This window comes from Alexandromys fortis, unplaced genomic scaffold, assembly GCF_014885135.2.
Source record: "Alexandromys fortis isolate MF-2015 unplaced genomic scaffold, M_Fortis_MF-2015_v1.1 scaffold_325, whole genome shotgun sequence".
Lineage (NCBI taxonomy): Eukaryota > Metazoa > Chordata > Mammalia > Rodentia > Cricetidae > Alexandromys > Alexandromys fortis.
In genome coordinates, this window is record NW_026068211.1 from 609036 (window position 1) to 626202 (window position 17167).

Below are 17167 nucleotides of genomic sequence, written 5' to 3' on the forward strand. Positions count from 1 at the left end.
ATAAAAAAAAAAATCAAAAGGCTCTTAGCAAGCAGTCTTAAATGAGTGGCTCATTGGTTTTTCAGAACTAATTTTATGTCACCACCAACCCCAACATACATCTCAGATAAGCTATGAATTTTGTTTTCTTTCATTACAAGGCCCCTATCTTCGTACACTTTTCTTTCCCTTTTGAGAACAAAAGGGATACCTGCTTCAAAAGGGGGTGAAAGATCTATTTCCTTCCTTCGGAGCTCTCTTTTCTTCCTGTCCCTTTCATTATTCTTGCTTCCTCTTTCTCTCTCTTACGGGCAATTTCCATTACTAAACTCCATGATGCTGTGCCCATCGTTTGTCACAGAAAGTGGCACGGTAAAAAGAACTAATGAAAACGTAGATCTCTGGGTGCAAAATAAAACTGAACAATTTAGCCTGAAGGTGGTGGTGCACGCCTTTAATCCCAGCACTCGGGGGAGGCAGAGGCAGGAGGATCTCTGTGAGTTCGAGGCCAGCCTGATCTAGAATAACTAGTTCCAGCACAGAAACAAAAGCTACGGAGAAACCCTGTCTCGAAAAAAAACAAAACAAACAAACAAACAAAAAAACCCTGTCTCGAACAAAACAAAACAAGAACTGAACAACTTTTTAAATTATTTAGTGTGTGAGCCTGAACCTGAGGTTAGAGGACATGGTATCTTTCTGGAGCCGTTTCTCTCCTTCCCTCACGCGGGCCAGGATGACCTTAGATTCCTCATTTTTCTGTTCCCCTAACTCCACCGCCCCACCCCTTCCCCTGAGTGCAGCCGAGCCGTCGCGATCGGTTCTACCTGATGCTGGCAATGTATGCTTAGAACCAAGCACAGCCAACTGAGCTTTATTCCCAGATCCTGGCCCCAAACCTATGATCTTCAGCCTTCGGTTTCAGCCTCCGTTTATAAACGAAGACCATCAACTTGGGAAAAGTGGTGAGGGTCAAAAGATTTTGTTCGTGGTTTAAAGAACCTAGAGGATTTTCACTACGCCCGCAGGTCAGGCTCCGCCCTTCTCGCCCCCAAGGATGACGTCACCAGCCGAGTTATGTAGTGACGTCATCTCCGGGCCGCCTCTGCTCCAGCCCCTCTTCGGAAACGTCCGGCTCCTGGGACCGGTCTCCGGCTTTCGGTTAAATTTTTTTCCCTCCCATTCTCCCACCTAAAACTTTTGGCTCTTCCCGCCTTCCTTCAAACTAGCAATTTTCGGTTCTTCTCGCTTGCTCTGGGGCGAGCTCCTGAAAGTCATTTACTCTTTGAGTTAATTAATCGCCTTTTCAGCCCCACCCGTGCAGCTCATTCGCTAATTCCTATTCGCTCAGCTCGATTTATTTCAGCTACTTCCGCCTCTTGCCGCGCTCCCTTCACTGACTTTCGGCTCTTTCCGGATTATCTCAAATCCTCGGGTTTCTCCAATCCCGAAGCGCTTCGGCTATTTCCGGCTCACGGTGCCTTCTCTAGTCCCACCCCCACGACCACCCTTGGTTCTTTAGGTGGGTCTCCGATCCGCTTCACGTTCCTTCAGTGACCTAGATCATCCTTCGGCTTTTTCCGGCTTATTCCAGCCTCTCGGGTTTTTTTCAGCTGCATTCGGATCTTTCCGTCTCTCCTCCGCCTCTCCCTTCCGCTTCGGTTCTTTCCGCCTTCTTTCGGGCGGGCTGTCTCTGCCCCTCTCCACGTGACGCTTCTTCGGCCTCTCAGTTACCCCCTCCCTCCACGCCCTTCCTCCAGCTTCAGCCTCTGTGCTCGTCCGGGCTGTGCCGCCATTTTGTGTGAATTCCTGACCGCGGCGGGGGCCCGGCAGCTGGGGCATCTAGGGCGGGCAGACAATCGGCCCATCTCCGCAGCCCGTTCCCTCTTCTCCCTAAATTTTTTTTTTAACCATCCCCTTGCTCGCTCTCCTCTTTCCCCCTTCCCCTTCGCTTGCTCCGTTGCGCGCGATCCGCGCTAATTACACCCAACCACCCACCAGTGTCCGTGTCCCCCGAGTCTCCGGCCTCGGGGGCCCGTGTGTGTGTGTGTGTGTGTGCGTGTATCGGAAGGGGACCTCTCGCCCCGATGAGGGGCCCGTGCCCGTGAGCGAGTGATCGCAGGGGCGGGCTGCGGAGAGAGGCGGCGGGTGGCCTCGCCGGAGCCTAGGCCGCGCGGCCTACGTAGAAGTCGGCTCAGAGGTGATTCCGAAACCGAAAAAAAAAAGCCTATATATATTATCTATATTAGGAGATAGATAGATATATGCCCAATTCCCATCAGGAGCCTTGGAGAGCTGAAGTGTGCCCCTCCCGCCACGCCCAAGCAGTCCTTTTTCGTGCATTAACACCCCCTCCCCCTCAAAGGAACGATGGAGGCCGTGCCTGGGACCCCCCCGCCGCCGCCATCAGAGTCGCCGCCGCCGCCATCACCGCCGCCGCCATCAACGCCTTCGCCTCCTCCGTGTTCCCCCGACGGCCGCGCGGCCACCCCGCACCTCCTCCACCACCGCCTCCCGCTCCCTGACGACAGGTCAGGCCCCCCGGCCTGAGCCGGGCAGCGTCCCCCGGGGGGGGAGGAGGAGGAGGAGGAGGAGGAGGAAGGGGACGGCCGCCATGTTGGGCCGGGCCGCGGAGGAGGAGGAGGAGGAGGAGGAAGGGCGGGGTCGGTGGGTGTCTCTAGCTCGCTCGCTCTTTCTCGCTTCGCTTTCTCTCCCGGCCTCATGCGTTGCCCCCCCTCGCGGCGTTCGCCCGCTCTCCCTCGCTCTCGCTCTGTCTTTTTTTGGGCGCCATGCTGAGGGGAAGGTGAGGAGGCGCCCCCTGGACCCCCCGCGCCCGCCGGTCTGTCCGTCCGTCCGCCCGCCCGGGTCACGGGCCGCCAAGGGGGTGGGCTTGCCGAGGCCCTTCAGGCTCCTCGGCCGCCCTTGCGCCCGGAGCTGGCCGTCAGCGGCCTGTCGCCTGGCTTCGGGGAAGGCTTTGGGGGAGGGGACCCCGGATTCTCTTGTTTTAGGGGGATCTGCAGTTTACAGCTCCTCTCTTAGGGGTTCGGAGTTGGGTGTCTTCCCAATCCCTGACAGTATCCTTTCTCCTGGGGGAGGTATATACCCTGCTCATTTTGGATAGGTACCCGAGTCTAACGGAGGCAGAAAGTGGGGGTTCGGATCAGCCTTCGCTCCATCCTTCTGTGGAGGGCTACTTAGGATGGGGGCTCTTGTGCACTCTTAATTTTTGGCGGGAGGTATTTTCTAGTTACTCCCTTGAAGGCAGGCAGGGAAGGGGTGCATCTCCAGCTTTTTAGGTGAAAGCTCCTGACCTTTTTTTTTTGTAAACTTCGCCTTTTTTCTCAGGGTCCCCTCTTTTTGTAGGTAGGTGACATTGGTGGAGGATCCTTAAGTTTTTTTTTTTTCCCTCGGGGGTATTGAAGATTGTTTGCTGTAGATAGGAGAGGAAGTTGGCCACTGTTTTCTTCTGGGTATGTCCCCTCTTTAAGGGTAAAATGGGGTGCTATTGCTCTTACGGGAGCAAAGGAGCTTCCCTTGTACTTCGGCAGAATGTGAACTATGGCACCCCATGTCCTTTATTAAGTGCGAAGTGGGTTCCCCCACGCCTTTCTCTGGCTGGTAATAATGGGGACAGCCCCCGCGCGTTTTCAGGTTGAGGTTTTGGGCCCTTTTGGCCCTCCTGGAGCATAAGGGTATGGGGTACAGGATTTGCTGACTCCTGGGAGCTGGAAGGAGTAGATTTGAAAATAGAAAGGTGAGTTTCAGTGGGAGGAAAGCGAGTCTTGCAGGCAGTGGGGGCAGGGGTAGGGTGGAGAATTCGCTGGACAGATGGCTTGCAGCCGCCTAGGGAATCCCAGAGCACCCCTCCAGACAAGGGTCTCAGCCCTTTATCCCCACTCCCACGTCCTCTTTCGTTTCCCTTTCTCCTTCACAGACCCTTCTTTGCCTTTTAAAAGAAATGGCACCCACATTCAAAGACACAGGTGCAGCAGTTTGGTGAGCTTTTTACTTTTTTTTTTTTCTCGTTTTGTTCTAATTAAATGTATCGTCCTGGGAATCGCAGCCCTTCGCAGCCAGACTACAGTTCAAGGAAATAAACAGATTAGCGGAGGTCTGTTCGCTAAGCCCACGTTGGGCTTCCAGGCCCTCTCGGGGGCAGGTGCCTTACTCAAAGGTGCTTACGAGCTTTATCCGACCTCTAAGGAGTTCTCTTATGTCAGAAGTGTATGTCTTACAATGGGTTGGGATGGTAAGTAGCCTCTTTTATTGAGTAATTCAATTATCTCCCTCTTAGTCCCTTTCCTGCCTGCTTCCTCCTAGCCTGTAGACCAAAGTGATGCTTGAGAGTGGATTTATTATGTTCAAATCAGGATTCTAACCCTATTGAGCCCTTTTAGACTTGCACATCCTTTCAGTGTTTACTTTTGAAAATTTGATGTACACAGTTTTCTTTTCTTTTTTCTTTTTTTTTTAAAGTGTTACTGTAACATGACAAAAATCCATGGAAAAGGCCCAGTATGTTTTCCGACCCTTGGTGACCCTCTTTCCAGATCCATCCATTGCTTTGTCTGCAGCCTTCAGAGAAAGTGGCTGCTTCAAGTGTAGGGAACAAGCTTACTGATTTGGTTTATACTTTTATTCAAGTTAAAATCACATCCCCCCCCCCCCGAAAAACGACCGTTTCAAGCAGGTCCTTATTTTACTGGAATGTTTCTTATGGTGATAGACATTTAAATTGAGCAAGTCATTTGTAAAGTACTGTCTAAGCACAAAATGTATCTGTAAACTGTGTCAAACCCTGATCTCTCCTGTCTCCACCGCTCTTTGTTGGAAAGCACATGCCTGACTGAAAAGTTGATGTAAAACGTGTTACACGCCCAGTCATGTTGGAGAGAACACCTCCCATCCTCAGTGCTCCCTCATCCTACACATACAAGTTAAAAAGAAACATGGACAACAAAAACAGCAGCAATGACTTGCAGGACCTAACACTGTCCTTCTAATGTGTTTTACAAGCATAAGTTCTTCTGTTAAAAGACAAAAACACGTTGAAGTACCATTGTCCCCTGGCCCACTTTTGGTCCCTGATGTACTTTGTTAGAGAAGTCATTCTCACACATATGCCTAGTCCCTTCCCAAGGAACCTGTTTCCCCCTTTGCGTCCTCAGGAGAAAAGAGGCCCACCGCCCTTGAGCATGGAAGCTGCAGTTTGTCGGGCCTCTCCTTTTATTCCTTTTAATATATTCACAGTTACCTGCCATGCAATGGTGGCCTGATGTAAAATCAGTTATTCGAGGAAGAAGTTTCCATAACATATTACTGCACAAAATGTCTAAAGCACGAACTCAATACACAGTCCAGTGCGCTGGGTCAGCTGGAAAAAACATTTGAAGGTTCCCACCTTGTGTAAAATTCCTCCTCTAGGAGCTCAGAACAGACACTGGATTGCCAGCTGATAACCTTTCCATTCCACGTGTTTAGGGTTACTAAATTGCAAAGGGATGTTTAAACTTTAAAATAATATGTTAAAAGGAAATGGGATTCCTTTTGGAAATGAAAATTTTAGCAGTCATTTTGCTGAACTTGAAGGTGTTTTCTCAACACATTTTAAAGCGCTTTTAGGCATAGCCATACAAGGGTTTGTTGTTTTTGATTTGTTTGCAGAGGGGTCCCTGATATTAAGTCAATTGCATTTAGTTAGTCCTTATTTTTGGAATGTCACAGTAGTACCTTTTTTTCCCTCCCCAAACTGATGTACTAGTATTAGTTAATAATGAAATTAATGGATGTTGCAAAAGCAAAAGAAAAGGGTGTCACTTGGAATCCCTGATTTTAACAGCAAAGCTTTAATACTTTGTAACCTTGGAAGTTTTTGTTTTCTTTGGATGAAAAGTATAATTTGAAAGCAAGTCAAAAGTCTCCCAGTAAGAGTACAATGGGCTTTGACCATGACAGTGTAGCTGCTTTAAGCCAGAGCTACCCCCACCCCCATTCTCCAGTTTATTCCTCCAAAGATAAAGTGATTGATTCTGTATAAGGGCTTTCTAACTCCTAGTCTGTCTTCTAGGGCTTTCCTTCATTGACTTTTAAGGTTTAGATTGATTTTGATTCTTGACAGAATTTTTTGGAAGTCATGTTAGCTCTTTTAGAAAATCATCCATGTGGTTTTTGCCTTAGTCAGAGAGCCCCAAGAGGAAATTGTGTGGGAAGGCAGGCTACCCTTACTTCCCTGCCTGGCAAGTTAGAGGTGAATGAATGTGTGGCTCTTGAATTTGAGTGTTTGCATATAGCCAAACTCTAGGATAGGTTCCTAGGCCCTGGCATTGCCCCCCTCCCCCATCCATTGCTGTTCAGTCTTTTACCTTCCCTGTGTACTGTCTCGTGTCTCAGAACCACCTTCTTCATTGTTCTGTGGCTGAGGTGTCCCTAGAAACGTTTTTCATGGAGGTGAGGATTAGGAATTCATTTCCAGTGAATACCTCTGTTGAAAGCGACTAATTAAACTCAGGTCTCTGTGGATAGTTTTAAGTCAATCCAAATTTAGGGAACCTATGTGTGGTCTGTATGGATGGAAACTTCTGGTAGTACCAGAGTGACTGGTTCTGCCCTGCTGTGGAATCTTTAGTGATGTGGCTTGAGTTGTACCTCACCACTGCTGGGGTGCACAGCCAGGATGTGAGGGAAACAGGAGGGTTGCAGCATTCTGGCAGTTGTTACTTGCTGAGTTCTTTGAGGACCTGGAGAAACAGCCCGCTCATTGGCAAGAGGTAATGAAGGAAATGGTCTGGAGTCAGTTACATAATTAAGGCCTCATAGGCTGTGGCAAGTTGCCTGTTTGGATAAGTAAAGGCAAAAATGAACTTGCCCAGAGGGAGCCAAACTTTCCAGCTCTGGCTTTCCTAGTTTGGATACCTCGTCTGCTGCAAAGCTCTGTTGCATCTGTGAGTGCTCTAGACACACTGTAGACGCAGTGCAACGTTCGTGTTGTGACAGTGCTGTGTGGAAGGTGGGGTGGTTTCACAGTCAATTTCAGGCACATTGCCCATTGAGGTGATTCTTGAACTGCTGTGACAAATGAAGAGATGGCCTCTTGGTTGGTGCTAGTGACAGCCACATCATCATAGAGATAATTTTTCATTAGGTTGTAGACTGCTAGGAGTAGCTTGTTCTCCTGGCCAGATTGCTCCCCCGACAGAGTACCTTACTGTTTTCCCTACTTTGGCTCTGTTGATTGGTGACTCAGCTCCCTGTTTGTCAGGCAAATGGTAACAGAGCTGAACACTGTGGAGGTGGCAACAGGATGTGAAGGAAGAGAGTGGGTATTTGGAAACAGCTCTTACTATTCAGGGCTGGTGCCTTGTAGCACCAGTGCTCACTTCTTGGTCACTACAGTCCAGTGGGTACTGCAGAGCACCCACACGGTGGCTGCGGCACAGTGCCTCTTTCCTTACGTAGGAGGAAATTCTAAATAGAACTCGGTCCCGTGTGTAAGTAGGAGCGGGGTGTGTGACAAAGAAGTTCACTCGTCCTGTACCTTTCAGATTCTGGGCAGCTTTCTTTTCTTTTCTTTCTGGGCAGCTTTCTTAATCGAAAGCCTAGTGAGGACTAAAGTCGATGGAAGCCATCTTGTGGCACTTCTTACTGCACAGTGCTCGTTCTAGATGCTAAAATGTCCTGCTGTCTTGAGCCAGTGCCTGCTGTACTGGCATGTATTTGCCTTCGCAATTAAGAGTGGAGTGAGTCAGCATTCCAGCTGAGCTGGGCCCCCTGAGAACCAGAAAGCTGGGGATTCAAAGCCAACCATCACTCTTCAGTCCACCTTCTTGCTCTACTTCAGCCAACCTCTCCTGGTCTGAGTCTCTGAGGGCCAGGTGTACTGGATTCCAGGATCTTCCACCTCTTTTTTTTATTTTATTTTATTTATTTATTAAAGATTTCTGTCTCTTCCCCACCGCCGCCTCCCCTTTCCCTCCCCCTCCCTCTTCCACCTCTTGTAATTTGGCTGTTTTTTCAGCAGCAAGGCTTGTCCTGCATTTTGCTTGGAACAGAAATGTTTCATTGTGTTTTGTTTTCAGTACTAGGGGAGGAACCCAAGGCCCTGCAACTGCTAGATGGTTGCTCTATACAGAGCTATATCCCTAGCCCTTGGTTGTTGTTTTCATTTGTGAGACAAGTTCTCACAGTTTAGTACATACTAGCCTTCAACTCTAAGTGATGCTCTTTCTTAGACTTCATAATGCTGGGATGCATGTGGCACACACCTTTAATCCCAGCACTTGGGAGGCAGAGACAGGCCGATGGGTGAATTTCTATGAGTTCAAGGCCAGCCTGGTATACTGAGTAAGTTCCCTACAGGCTCCAAAGCTACAGAGAAACTCTGTCTCGAAAAACCAAGGTGGGGAAAAAGAATGCTGGGATCACAGATGCAGCCAACATGTCTGACTAGCCCCTAGTATTTGTTGTTTTGGCTGGTTTAACAAGAGAGGTTCTCACAAGGTAGCTCTTCCTGGCATAGAACACTGGCTATCTTACCATGCTGAGGCCCCAATACGACAATCCTTCTGCCGCTGCCTTCTAAGTGTTTGGATTGTAGGTGTGTTCCTCTGTGCCCTTTGACTTGAGGCTGGCTCTCAGTAGCATAACTGTACCTTTATAAGTTGAAAGGTCAAAGGGTAACCTTCAAGGCCTGCTGCAGTCTTCCTGGTCTTCCTTCACTTGCTACTTAACCTTTGCTGGGAAATCAACAAAAAAGACGTAATCATGAAAAGTGCTAGAGGCTGTACGTGACAGGTGCTGTCTCTCCCCACTGTGCTGTCCTGAGTCTGCTACATTGCTCTTCTCTCTCACTTTTAGATTAGTTTTATTTTAGTTTGTGTGTGTGTTGCCATGTTTACCTTAGTGCAGGTGTCCTCAGAGGCAATAGATTCCCTGGAACTAGAGTTACACCTACTTGGGGACTGGCAACTGCTTAGGTCCTGTAGACCAGTATTTAGTGCTCTTAACAACTGAGCCATCTCTTTAGTCCTCTTTCTTTTTTGATATGGAGTCTGATTCTATAGTTCAGGCTGGCCTTAAACTTGAAGCAGTCCTTCTGCCTCAACTTCCCAAGTGCAGTGGTATAGTACTTTTTTTGTTGTTTTGAGATAGGTTCTAAACTCGCTACATAGATCAGGTTGGCCTCAAACTCACAGAAATATGTTTGCCTTAGCCTCCCAAGATTGGGACTAAAGACAAGTACCACCATACTTATACCACTACAGTACTTTTCACACTGTAGCATATGGTCTTTAATAGGCTATGAAGTCCATTTATTGATGTGTCTTCATACTAGGCAAACATGAGAAGAGGGTAGAAATGGGCCGGGCGATGGTGGCGCACGCCTTTAATCCCAGCACTCTGGAGGCAGAGGCAGGCGGATCTCTGTGAGTTCAAGACCAGCCTGGTCTACAAGAGCTAGTTCCAGGACAGGCTCCAAAGCCACAGAGAAACCCTGTCTCGAAAAAACAAAAAACAAAAAAAAAGGTGCAGGGAAAGGGATGGAGGGCACAGTTGGGAGGAAGCACATGTGTGGCGAGGGAGTCACTCCTGAGACTTTGTTTCTGAGAAGCCAAGGCAAGGAACTCNTATCTTTACACAAAATGTAAAAGGAGATGAGACATAGGTCAAGGGCGGAAAGTTTGAGCCTGACATGATGATCAGGCCTACAGTTCCAGCTTCCTGGGAGACTAAGGCAAGAGGATCACAAGGCCTACCTTAGCTAAGCTCATCGAAGCATGGGTAACTTTAGCAAGACCCTGTCAAGATAGAAGTAAAAAAATGGAAGTGGCTGGCGATGTGGTCAGTGGTATTTTGCATGTACAAAAACGTGGGTTCCATTCCTGGCCCCAGTACTACAAAAAAGAAATTGAAAAGAAAGAAAATAAAAATTGAAAGCTGTTCATCTAGTATAGGACTTTGTCCCTTTCCCTTGTCCTGAGTCAGTTTTTATAGGCCAAGTTTATCAACATAGCCATGCTCATCTGTATTATCCTCAGCAGCAAATGGAAGAGCTGAGAAATTGAGACAGCACCATATGGCGTGCAAAAAGCTGACAGTGTATACTCTGGGCCCTTGACCAGGCTTGTTGGCCTTTGCACACAGTGGCCATAGTATGCTTATGTGAGGGTGGATGGGGAGTATAAAATTGGTGAACAGTGCCAGGCTCCCAGTTCATAGAGGTTCCATCATCCTCGTGTTCCATGCTTGGCCATGTAGGCTCAAGCTTTTTAGCTGCAAAGTGGATGGGTGAATTTTTCCTTTTTGAGGTACTGGGAATGAACCAAGAATGTTCTAGATAAAGTGCTGTACCACCACCCCTCATGGCTGGGATTTTCATTCATGAGAAGTAACAAAAATCTTCCTAAGGCCCAGTTCTGGAAGTGATCACAGCCAATTCATCCTTCTGTGACCTAACCCTAGGCAGTTGGGGCCAGACTCTAGAGTCTCTTGACTAAATGTTTACTGCAGGTGACTTGGATAATTACCCTCCTCGGTTTCCTAACAGACGGCTGGGGCTTAGTTTTTCTTAGCATGTCACCATACAGAGCACCAGCAGACGCTATATGCAGATAATTGCAGCTCTTCAGAAGTTCTTAATGTGTGTGTGTTTTAAGATTTATGTCATGTATGAATGTTTTGGGAATATGTGTATGCCTGATGCTCAAAAAGGGCATCAAAATTATTGGAAGTATGAATTTAAGGTCAGCCTGTTCTATAAAGTAAGTTCTAGAACAGTCAGAGCTAACCCCCAAAACAAACAACAAAAAGCCCTAACTCAGTGGTTAAGAGCACGTGGTGATTGTCCAGAGAACCTGAGTTCCTTTCTCAGAACCCACAGGTACATACATAAATAAAAATAAAAATCTTTTTTCTTTTTTGGGTTTTTCGAGAAAGGGTTTCTCTGCGCAACAGCCCTGACTGTCCTGGAACTCACTTTGTAGATCAGGCTGACCTCGAACTCACAGATGTTCACCTGCCTCTGCCTTCCAGGTGCTGGGATGAAAAGCATGAGCCACCACTGCCTGGCTCATAATAAAAATCTTTTTTTTTTCTTTTTAAAGATACTGTCTTTAATCTCAAGCACTCTGGAGGCAGAGGCAGGCAGATCTCTGAGTTTGAGACCAACCTGGTCTATAGAGTGAGTTCCAGGACAGCCAAGGCTACACAGAGAAACCCTGTCTCAAAAAACCAAAATAATAAATAAATAGATAAATAAATAAAAAGGTCATACAAACGTAGGGAATATAATTCCGTGCTATGCTAAAACCATGCACAAGGCTCTATTGGTTGGCAGTGTTAATTCCTCTAAAAAATTATAAGGTGGAATCTTTCTTCAGATTAGACATTTCTCTCCTGAGTAAGAGAATTGCTTTCAAACCATACAAACTCATCAACTGGTACCCCCTTGGCCAGCAAAGGGTGTGATAGTCATCTTCTGGAAGAGCCATGTGTCCTGGCTGTTTGCCAACTGGTAGGAGTCAAGACAGTAACTACTCCCACAAAGGAAATGGCAACTTTGTGTCTGGGAGGTTCCTCTGGGCTTGCTTTCAAGGTGGGGGCTCCAGTTTGTGAATACAAGTGTGCATTTCCTTAGGGCACTTTTGAAAATTTCCTCTTTTGGGTTTGCCTTGCTTGCTTACCTGGCTTCCCCATCCCAAGACAATGTCTTACTCTGTAGTCAAGCTGTCCTGATCTGATGGAGGGTCTCCTTCCACCTTGACCTGGGTTCTGACAGCTTATGTTATCAGAGGCAAGAGCTTTTGCTGGCTAAACCATCTCACTGGCCCTCCTCCCTCATTTTGACATTTCTTGGAACTGTCATTTTATCCATTTCATATACATATTGCTTATTTTGTCTGTTTAATAAATTATTCCTGTACAGATGATTTCTGGCTATCTTAAGGCTAGAGATTAAGAGCTAGGCTTTGGGATCAGAGTCTTGATTTCTATTTCTTGTTGCGGGAGATCCTTCCGCCCCTCCAACCAAATGACACTCCCACATCAATTTCTAGTTCTGCTTCTTGTATTGTTATCCTATAGGCAGATTTCTTTCCATTTCTTAGCCTCAGTTTGCTTGTCTATAAAATGGAGATGTGATGAAGCACATGGTAACAAGAGGAGACAAGGGTGAGTTCAGCGTGGAGCTGTAGATGTTAGTAGTGAGCAGTACAGACCGCCTTCTGGCTGCCCAGGACCCCAGGATACAGGAAGTCGGGCAGAGGTGTCGCCCAGCCCTTACCTTGTTTCTTCCTATTTTTTCTTTCTTTTCTTTCTTTGTAGCTTTGGAACCTGTCCTGGAACTTACTTTGTAGACCAGGTGACCAGGCTGGCCTTGTCAAGCTCAAAAACCTCCACCTGCTTCTGCCACCAGAGTGCTGGTATTAAAGGAGTGTGCTACCATGCCTGGCTAAGGATATATATTTATGTATATATCCGTGTGTGTGCGCGTGCGCGCGTGTGTGTTGGAAACCTCCATTATTCTTAGCAAAATTAGCAGTTAGCCATTAAGTGCCTGAAATACCCAGTCCTGGTCGAGCCCTTTGGACGTCTCTTGTGTGGCATGCTGTAGGTTCAGATCCATGCACCGACATCAGGTGGTCTCTCTTCCTCTGAATGGCTTGTGCCAGTGGCTCATCTGGTTGTCACAAGGCAGGCATGTTACCATGGAGATGGCATGACATCACAGAGCGGGTTATGATTGTGCCTGCAAATGCCAAGGGGAGGGCAATAGAGCTCACTTGCTCTTGGTTTCTGGTTGATGAACTGGGTAGTAAGGACACTGACAAACATGTGTGAGGTGCAGAGGCTTAATTCAGGGCTTCCCTAGCTCTGCAAAGCCCTCAGTGCTGTTCCCCTTGGCTGCTGTACCACTTCCTAGATCAAGGAAGGGAAGGTCATGGGTGGGGAAGGTAGGCTTCTTTAGGTATGAGTCCAGGCCAGCCTTCTAAAGGAGAGGCTCTGTGCCTTGGTTCCTAGTGATCGGCCTGTCCTACAGAGCCAGGCCAGATCCTTGACTTTTGCACTTAGGCCGGTTGTTAAGCATTTGAAGAGGCAGTGTCTCCTTAAATTTTTGTGTATTTATCACTAGTTAATGGGTCATTTAGAGCCTACCTAGGCAATTTGTTGAGAGTCCGGTCAGTTAATGATCATAACCCTGACCTTCACATTAACCTAGCAGCCTCATGAGCTTCAGGTAATAGCCACTGTTCCATGAGTTTCCACTGCTATTTTGTGGTATATGTCGTCCTCCCTGCTCCCCAGTGTAAACCAGAGCCATGAGCTCCTGGCTTCTTTGAACTTGGTTCAGTACTCTTTATCTTTAGAATTGCTGAGAGCTATGAGCTTCCTTGTCCTGCCTGTGGGGTTTGTCTTCCTAACAAGCTTGATTGCTCCCACTGTCTCTGTCAGCTCTGCCTTTCTTTTTTCTCTTTGTCAGACATTTTGAGGCTTTGTGGTCCCAAGTAGATTAGTTGAAGAAATGGAGATAGTTTTGTCAGCAGAATTGGTTGAGAGAGGATGGCCACAATGAAATGGTCATTTGTTGGCAGGCAGTCAGCAGTGTCACCCAAAGAAGTGGCTGTCTCTCTCACCCATGCCTGTTCCCCAGTCACATACCAACTCCTTCAGGCTTCTCCATGTTGTGTACTCCGGTACTACTATTCTATCTAATTCTTTGGGTTCTGGTTTTTGAGATGGTCTTGTGAAGCCCAGGTTGGCCTCAAGTTTCTCTGTAGCTAAGGATAACTTTGAGCTCCTGATGCTGCTGTCTCATCTGGTGTACTAGCTCCTTTTTGGACAAATGTAGCTTCTACATTGTTGCTTACTGTATGAAAGCTCCTTATGCAGGGCTTTGTCTGTTGTCTTCCACCCTAGAAATCCATATAAGGCTATACCATTGTCCAGAAAAGAGCCCATTCTAGGGAAGAGGCAGAGCTAGTTGTGTATCACTTAGTCTGCAGGAAGAAGCATCTTGCCCCATTCCTGAGCCTGCTTGGGAACACCAGATCTCCTTACTGAATATTTTTGGGAAGCCCATGCTGTATGAGTCCGCAAGCTAAAGACTCTGAGGAATTAAACCTTGCAAGTATTGTGTTGCTTAGACTGGGCATCTAGGTGTATTCTTTGACCAAAGAGTAGCTGCAGTGAACTCCAAAAATGGAAACTTGAATGCCTTGGAAGCTTTGTTCAGGAGATTGGAGGCAAAGCTGCAAGAAGTGCGAAGTGCTGTCTGTCCTCTTAAGTTTTATCTGCTGGCCAGGCAGTCTCCTGGGATGACTGGTTCTTATCAGTCTAGGGGGCCTGGGAGTGGTTCTGGCTGCAGGCTGGTAAACTGCTAGAGGCCAGGGAGAAAGGCAGTCTTTTTTTTTTTTTTTGATTTTCGAGACAGGGTTTCTCCTTAGCTTTTTGGTTCCTGTCCTGGAACTAGCTCTTGTAGACCAGGCTGGCCTCGAACAGAGGCCACCTGCCTCTGCCTCCCGAGTGCTGGGATTAAAGGCATGCGCCACCACCGCCCAACGAAAGGCAGTCTTTGCAGCGCAGCAGCAGCAGCCTTTTCCCCCTGAGCACCTGTCTCTAGAGGGCTTGGCAGTCTAGATTGACACTATTAGTGCAGTGGGGCTTCCCCCACTTTTCTTGGGGGATTATGTCACAGTCTATTAAGCGTGCTCCCTCGGTGTTTAATCCCACTCTGACATGGATTTTTCTGGCAGCCTGTTAATAGTGCCATTTCGTAAACCTGCCAGCTGTATTCTGACCATGGCCCGTGGGATATCCGCCCTCTCCCAGTGGGCTTCCTTCCTTTCTGTGAATAGTCTGCAGGAAGTAGTCAGACCTGATACACCTCTTAGCTGGGGAGGCATCTGCAGCATGACGGTGGCAGAAATCATGTGGGTCTGTAGATATAGTGACCAAGCTAGTGTCACCTTTCCAGTCCCTGCCTCAGCCCCCTGAGTGGGGTTACAGGCACAGATTGCCATGCCTGGCTATATTTCCAAAAAATCTCTATTTTTAAGTGTCTCTCCATTCTAGGTAAACAAAATTTCAAACGTGTCAGCCCATTTTGTAGAAACTTGTGCATGTAGCTCTTGCTGAGCTCAGATTTGCCTGGACCTATTAGCAACACTATTGGGGAGAATTTTGGGCTGAAGTCTTTGTAGGGTGGGGAAGCTTCTGGAAAGAAAGCTGTATGATTCTTTTTTTGTTTTGTTTTGTCTTTTGAGACAGGGTTTCTCTGTAGCTTTGGAGCCTGTCCTAGAGTCCTAGAACTCGCTCTGTATACTAGGCTGGCCTCGAACCCACAGAGATCTGCCTGTCTCTGCCTCCCGAGTGCTGGGATTAAAGGCGTGCATCACCGCCAACTGGCTTGTATGATTCTTGATGACAGTTGAGGCCCATGAGTTCCTAGGATAATCTTGTCACATGTTCTCAGGGTGTTAGAAGTGGGGCACCTTCATCAGAGCCAGCTGTAGCTTGGGGACAGGGTGGAAGCCTCACCTGACCTTGGGCAAAATTTCCACCTGCACAGCCCTGTGCCTAGTGATCTATCCAAGACTGCCAGATGGACTGAATTTCGTGTGATTCCTGCTGTTTTTGTACAAGGAAACTGCAGGAAAGGAGGTAGTTGGGAACCCATTCCCAGACACCATTAGCTTTTCTAATTCCACAGGGATTCTGAGCCTGCCTGGCTCCAGCCTGCTCCTAGGCTCTCCCTGCACATCCCTCTTTCTCTGAGGTGTGGCCCTACCCCACCCACGGTATTCCCATCAGAGATATTAGGTGGGTTTGCTTCCATCACTGCGGACTAGTGACGACGCCACACAGTGAACACCTTTTCCTTTGAGATAAAACCAGTTTTCCTAGTCAGGTGTACTCATTGCCACAGGTTCTGAGCTGCACCTGCAGAGCACCTCACTTGACAGGAATGCTGCTCTGCCCTGCCCCAGAGTTGTCTGTCTTATGGTGCAGTAGAGCTGCTTGGGTGGGAAGCCTCTGAGGTACACAAGGCCTCTCTCCCCACTGTGGTCGCCTTTGATAAAGCATTAGGAGCCTGTGCCTTGCTGTCTGAGTGCTGTCCTTGACCTCCACTTTGTGTGTTGTAGGGGCTAGACCTCTTGGGTTTGAGCCAGGCCTGGATCCTTTGAATTGGGCTCTAGATTAATTAGAGAAGCGCCTCTTGAAGCTGTGGAAGGGCTGTGGAGAGCTGGGGAAAGAGGCTGTTGTTTCCCTTGGAGCCCCTTTTAATGCTCAGGGCTTCTAAGTGGTTATTACCTCCTCCTGTAAAGCCTCTTTGGGGGGTTGTTACCTATTCCCTTGTTTTGGTTAGCTTTTTCCAGGCCTGTTGCATTTTTTTTTGGCCTGTTGCATTTTTAAAAAAATTATTTTTTGGTGTGGTGTGGGATAGACCTGAGAGTATGCATGCCCAGGTTGACTTTTATCCTGCAGTCCTCCAGGTTTAGCTTCAATTCTCTTACTCTTGCCACTATTATCATATAATCTCTGACTCTTATTAGTTGCAGTGTATGGGACTTTTATGCCCAAAGACTTTTCTGTTGTCATTTATGAGGAACATAGGGAGCTATAAAATAATTTGTTTTGTTGTTTGCCTTATTTGTGTGTGTGTGAGTGTGAGTGTGTGTGTGTGTGTGTGTGTGTGAGAGAGAGAGAGAGAGAGAGAGAGAGAACGAGAACTACAGACAAACAGGGTTTCTCTATGTGATCCCTATCCTGGCTGTCCTGGAACTCACTCTGTAGACAAGGGTGGCCTCGGATTCATAGAGCTGTGCTTACCTCTCCCTCCCCAGTGCTAAGATTAAAGGCATGGGACTGCTCAATTGTTGTTTGCCTTTTGACAGAGGGTCTCTGTAGCTCTGACTGTCTTAGAATTCACCATGCAGACTAGGCTGTCCTGGATCTTACACAAATATCCCTCTCTCTGCCTCCTGAGTACTGGGATGTTTGTGTGCTACCATACAGGGCTGAGAGCTTTTAAAATCTTTTTTTTTTTTTTTTTTTTAATACCCCAAACAGGGTGTTACTGAGTGCTTTTACTGGCCTGGTACTATGTAACCTGGTTTCAAACTCAAAGAGATCAGCCTGCCTCTGTCTGCCATGACACCCAGTTAAGTTTAAAAGATTTTCCATTCTCCCAACT

General features: G+C 47.6%; 1 protein-coding gene across 1 annotated transcript in view; it reads left to right on the top strand.

Moving 5' to 3' along the window:
- The first annotated feature begins 1080 nt into the window (after window positions 1-1080).
- The window catches only part of Zc3h4 (zinc finger CCCH-type containing 4), a 41599-nt gene continuing 25512 nt past the window's right edge, over window positions 1081-17167 (top strand). The window contains exons 1-2 of the mRNA XM_050130285.1: window positions 1081-2179; window positions 2345-2510. Coding sequence (XP_049986242.1) covers window positions 2350-2510 — 161 coding nt within the window. The 5' untranslated portion in view covers window positions 1081-2179; window positions 2345-2349. The remainder of the gene's footprint in view (window positions 2180-2344; window positions 2511-17167) is intronic.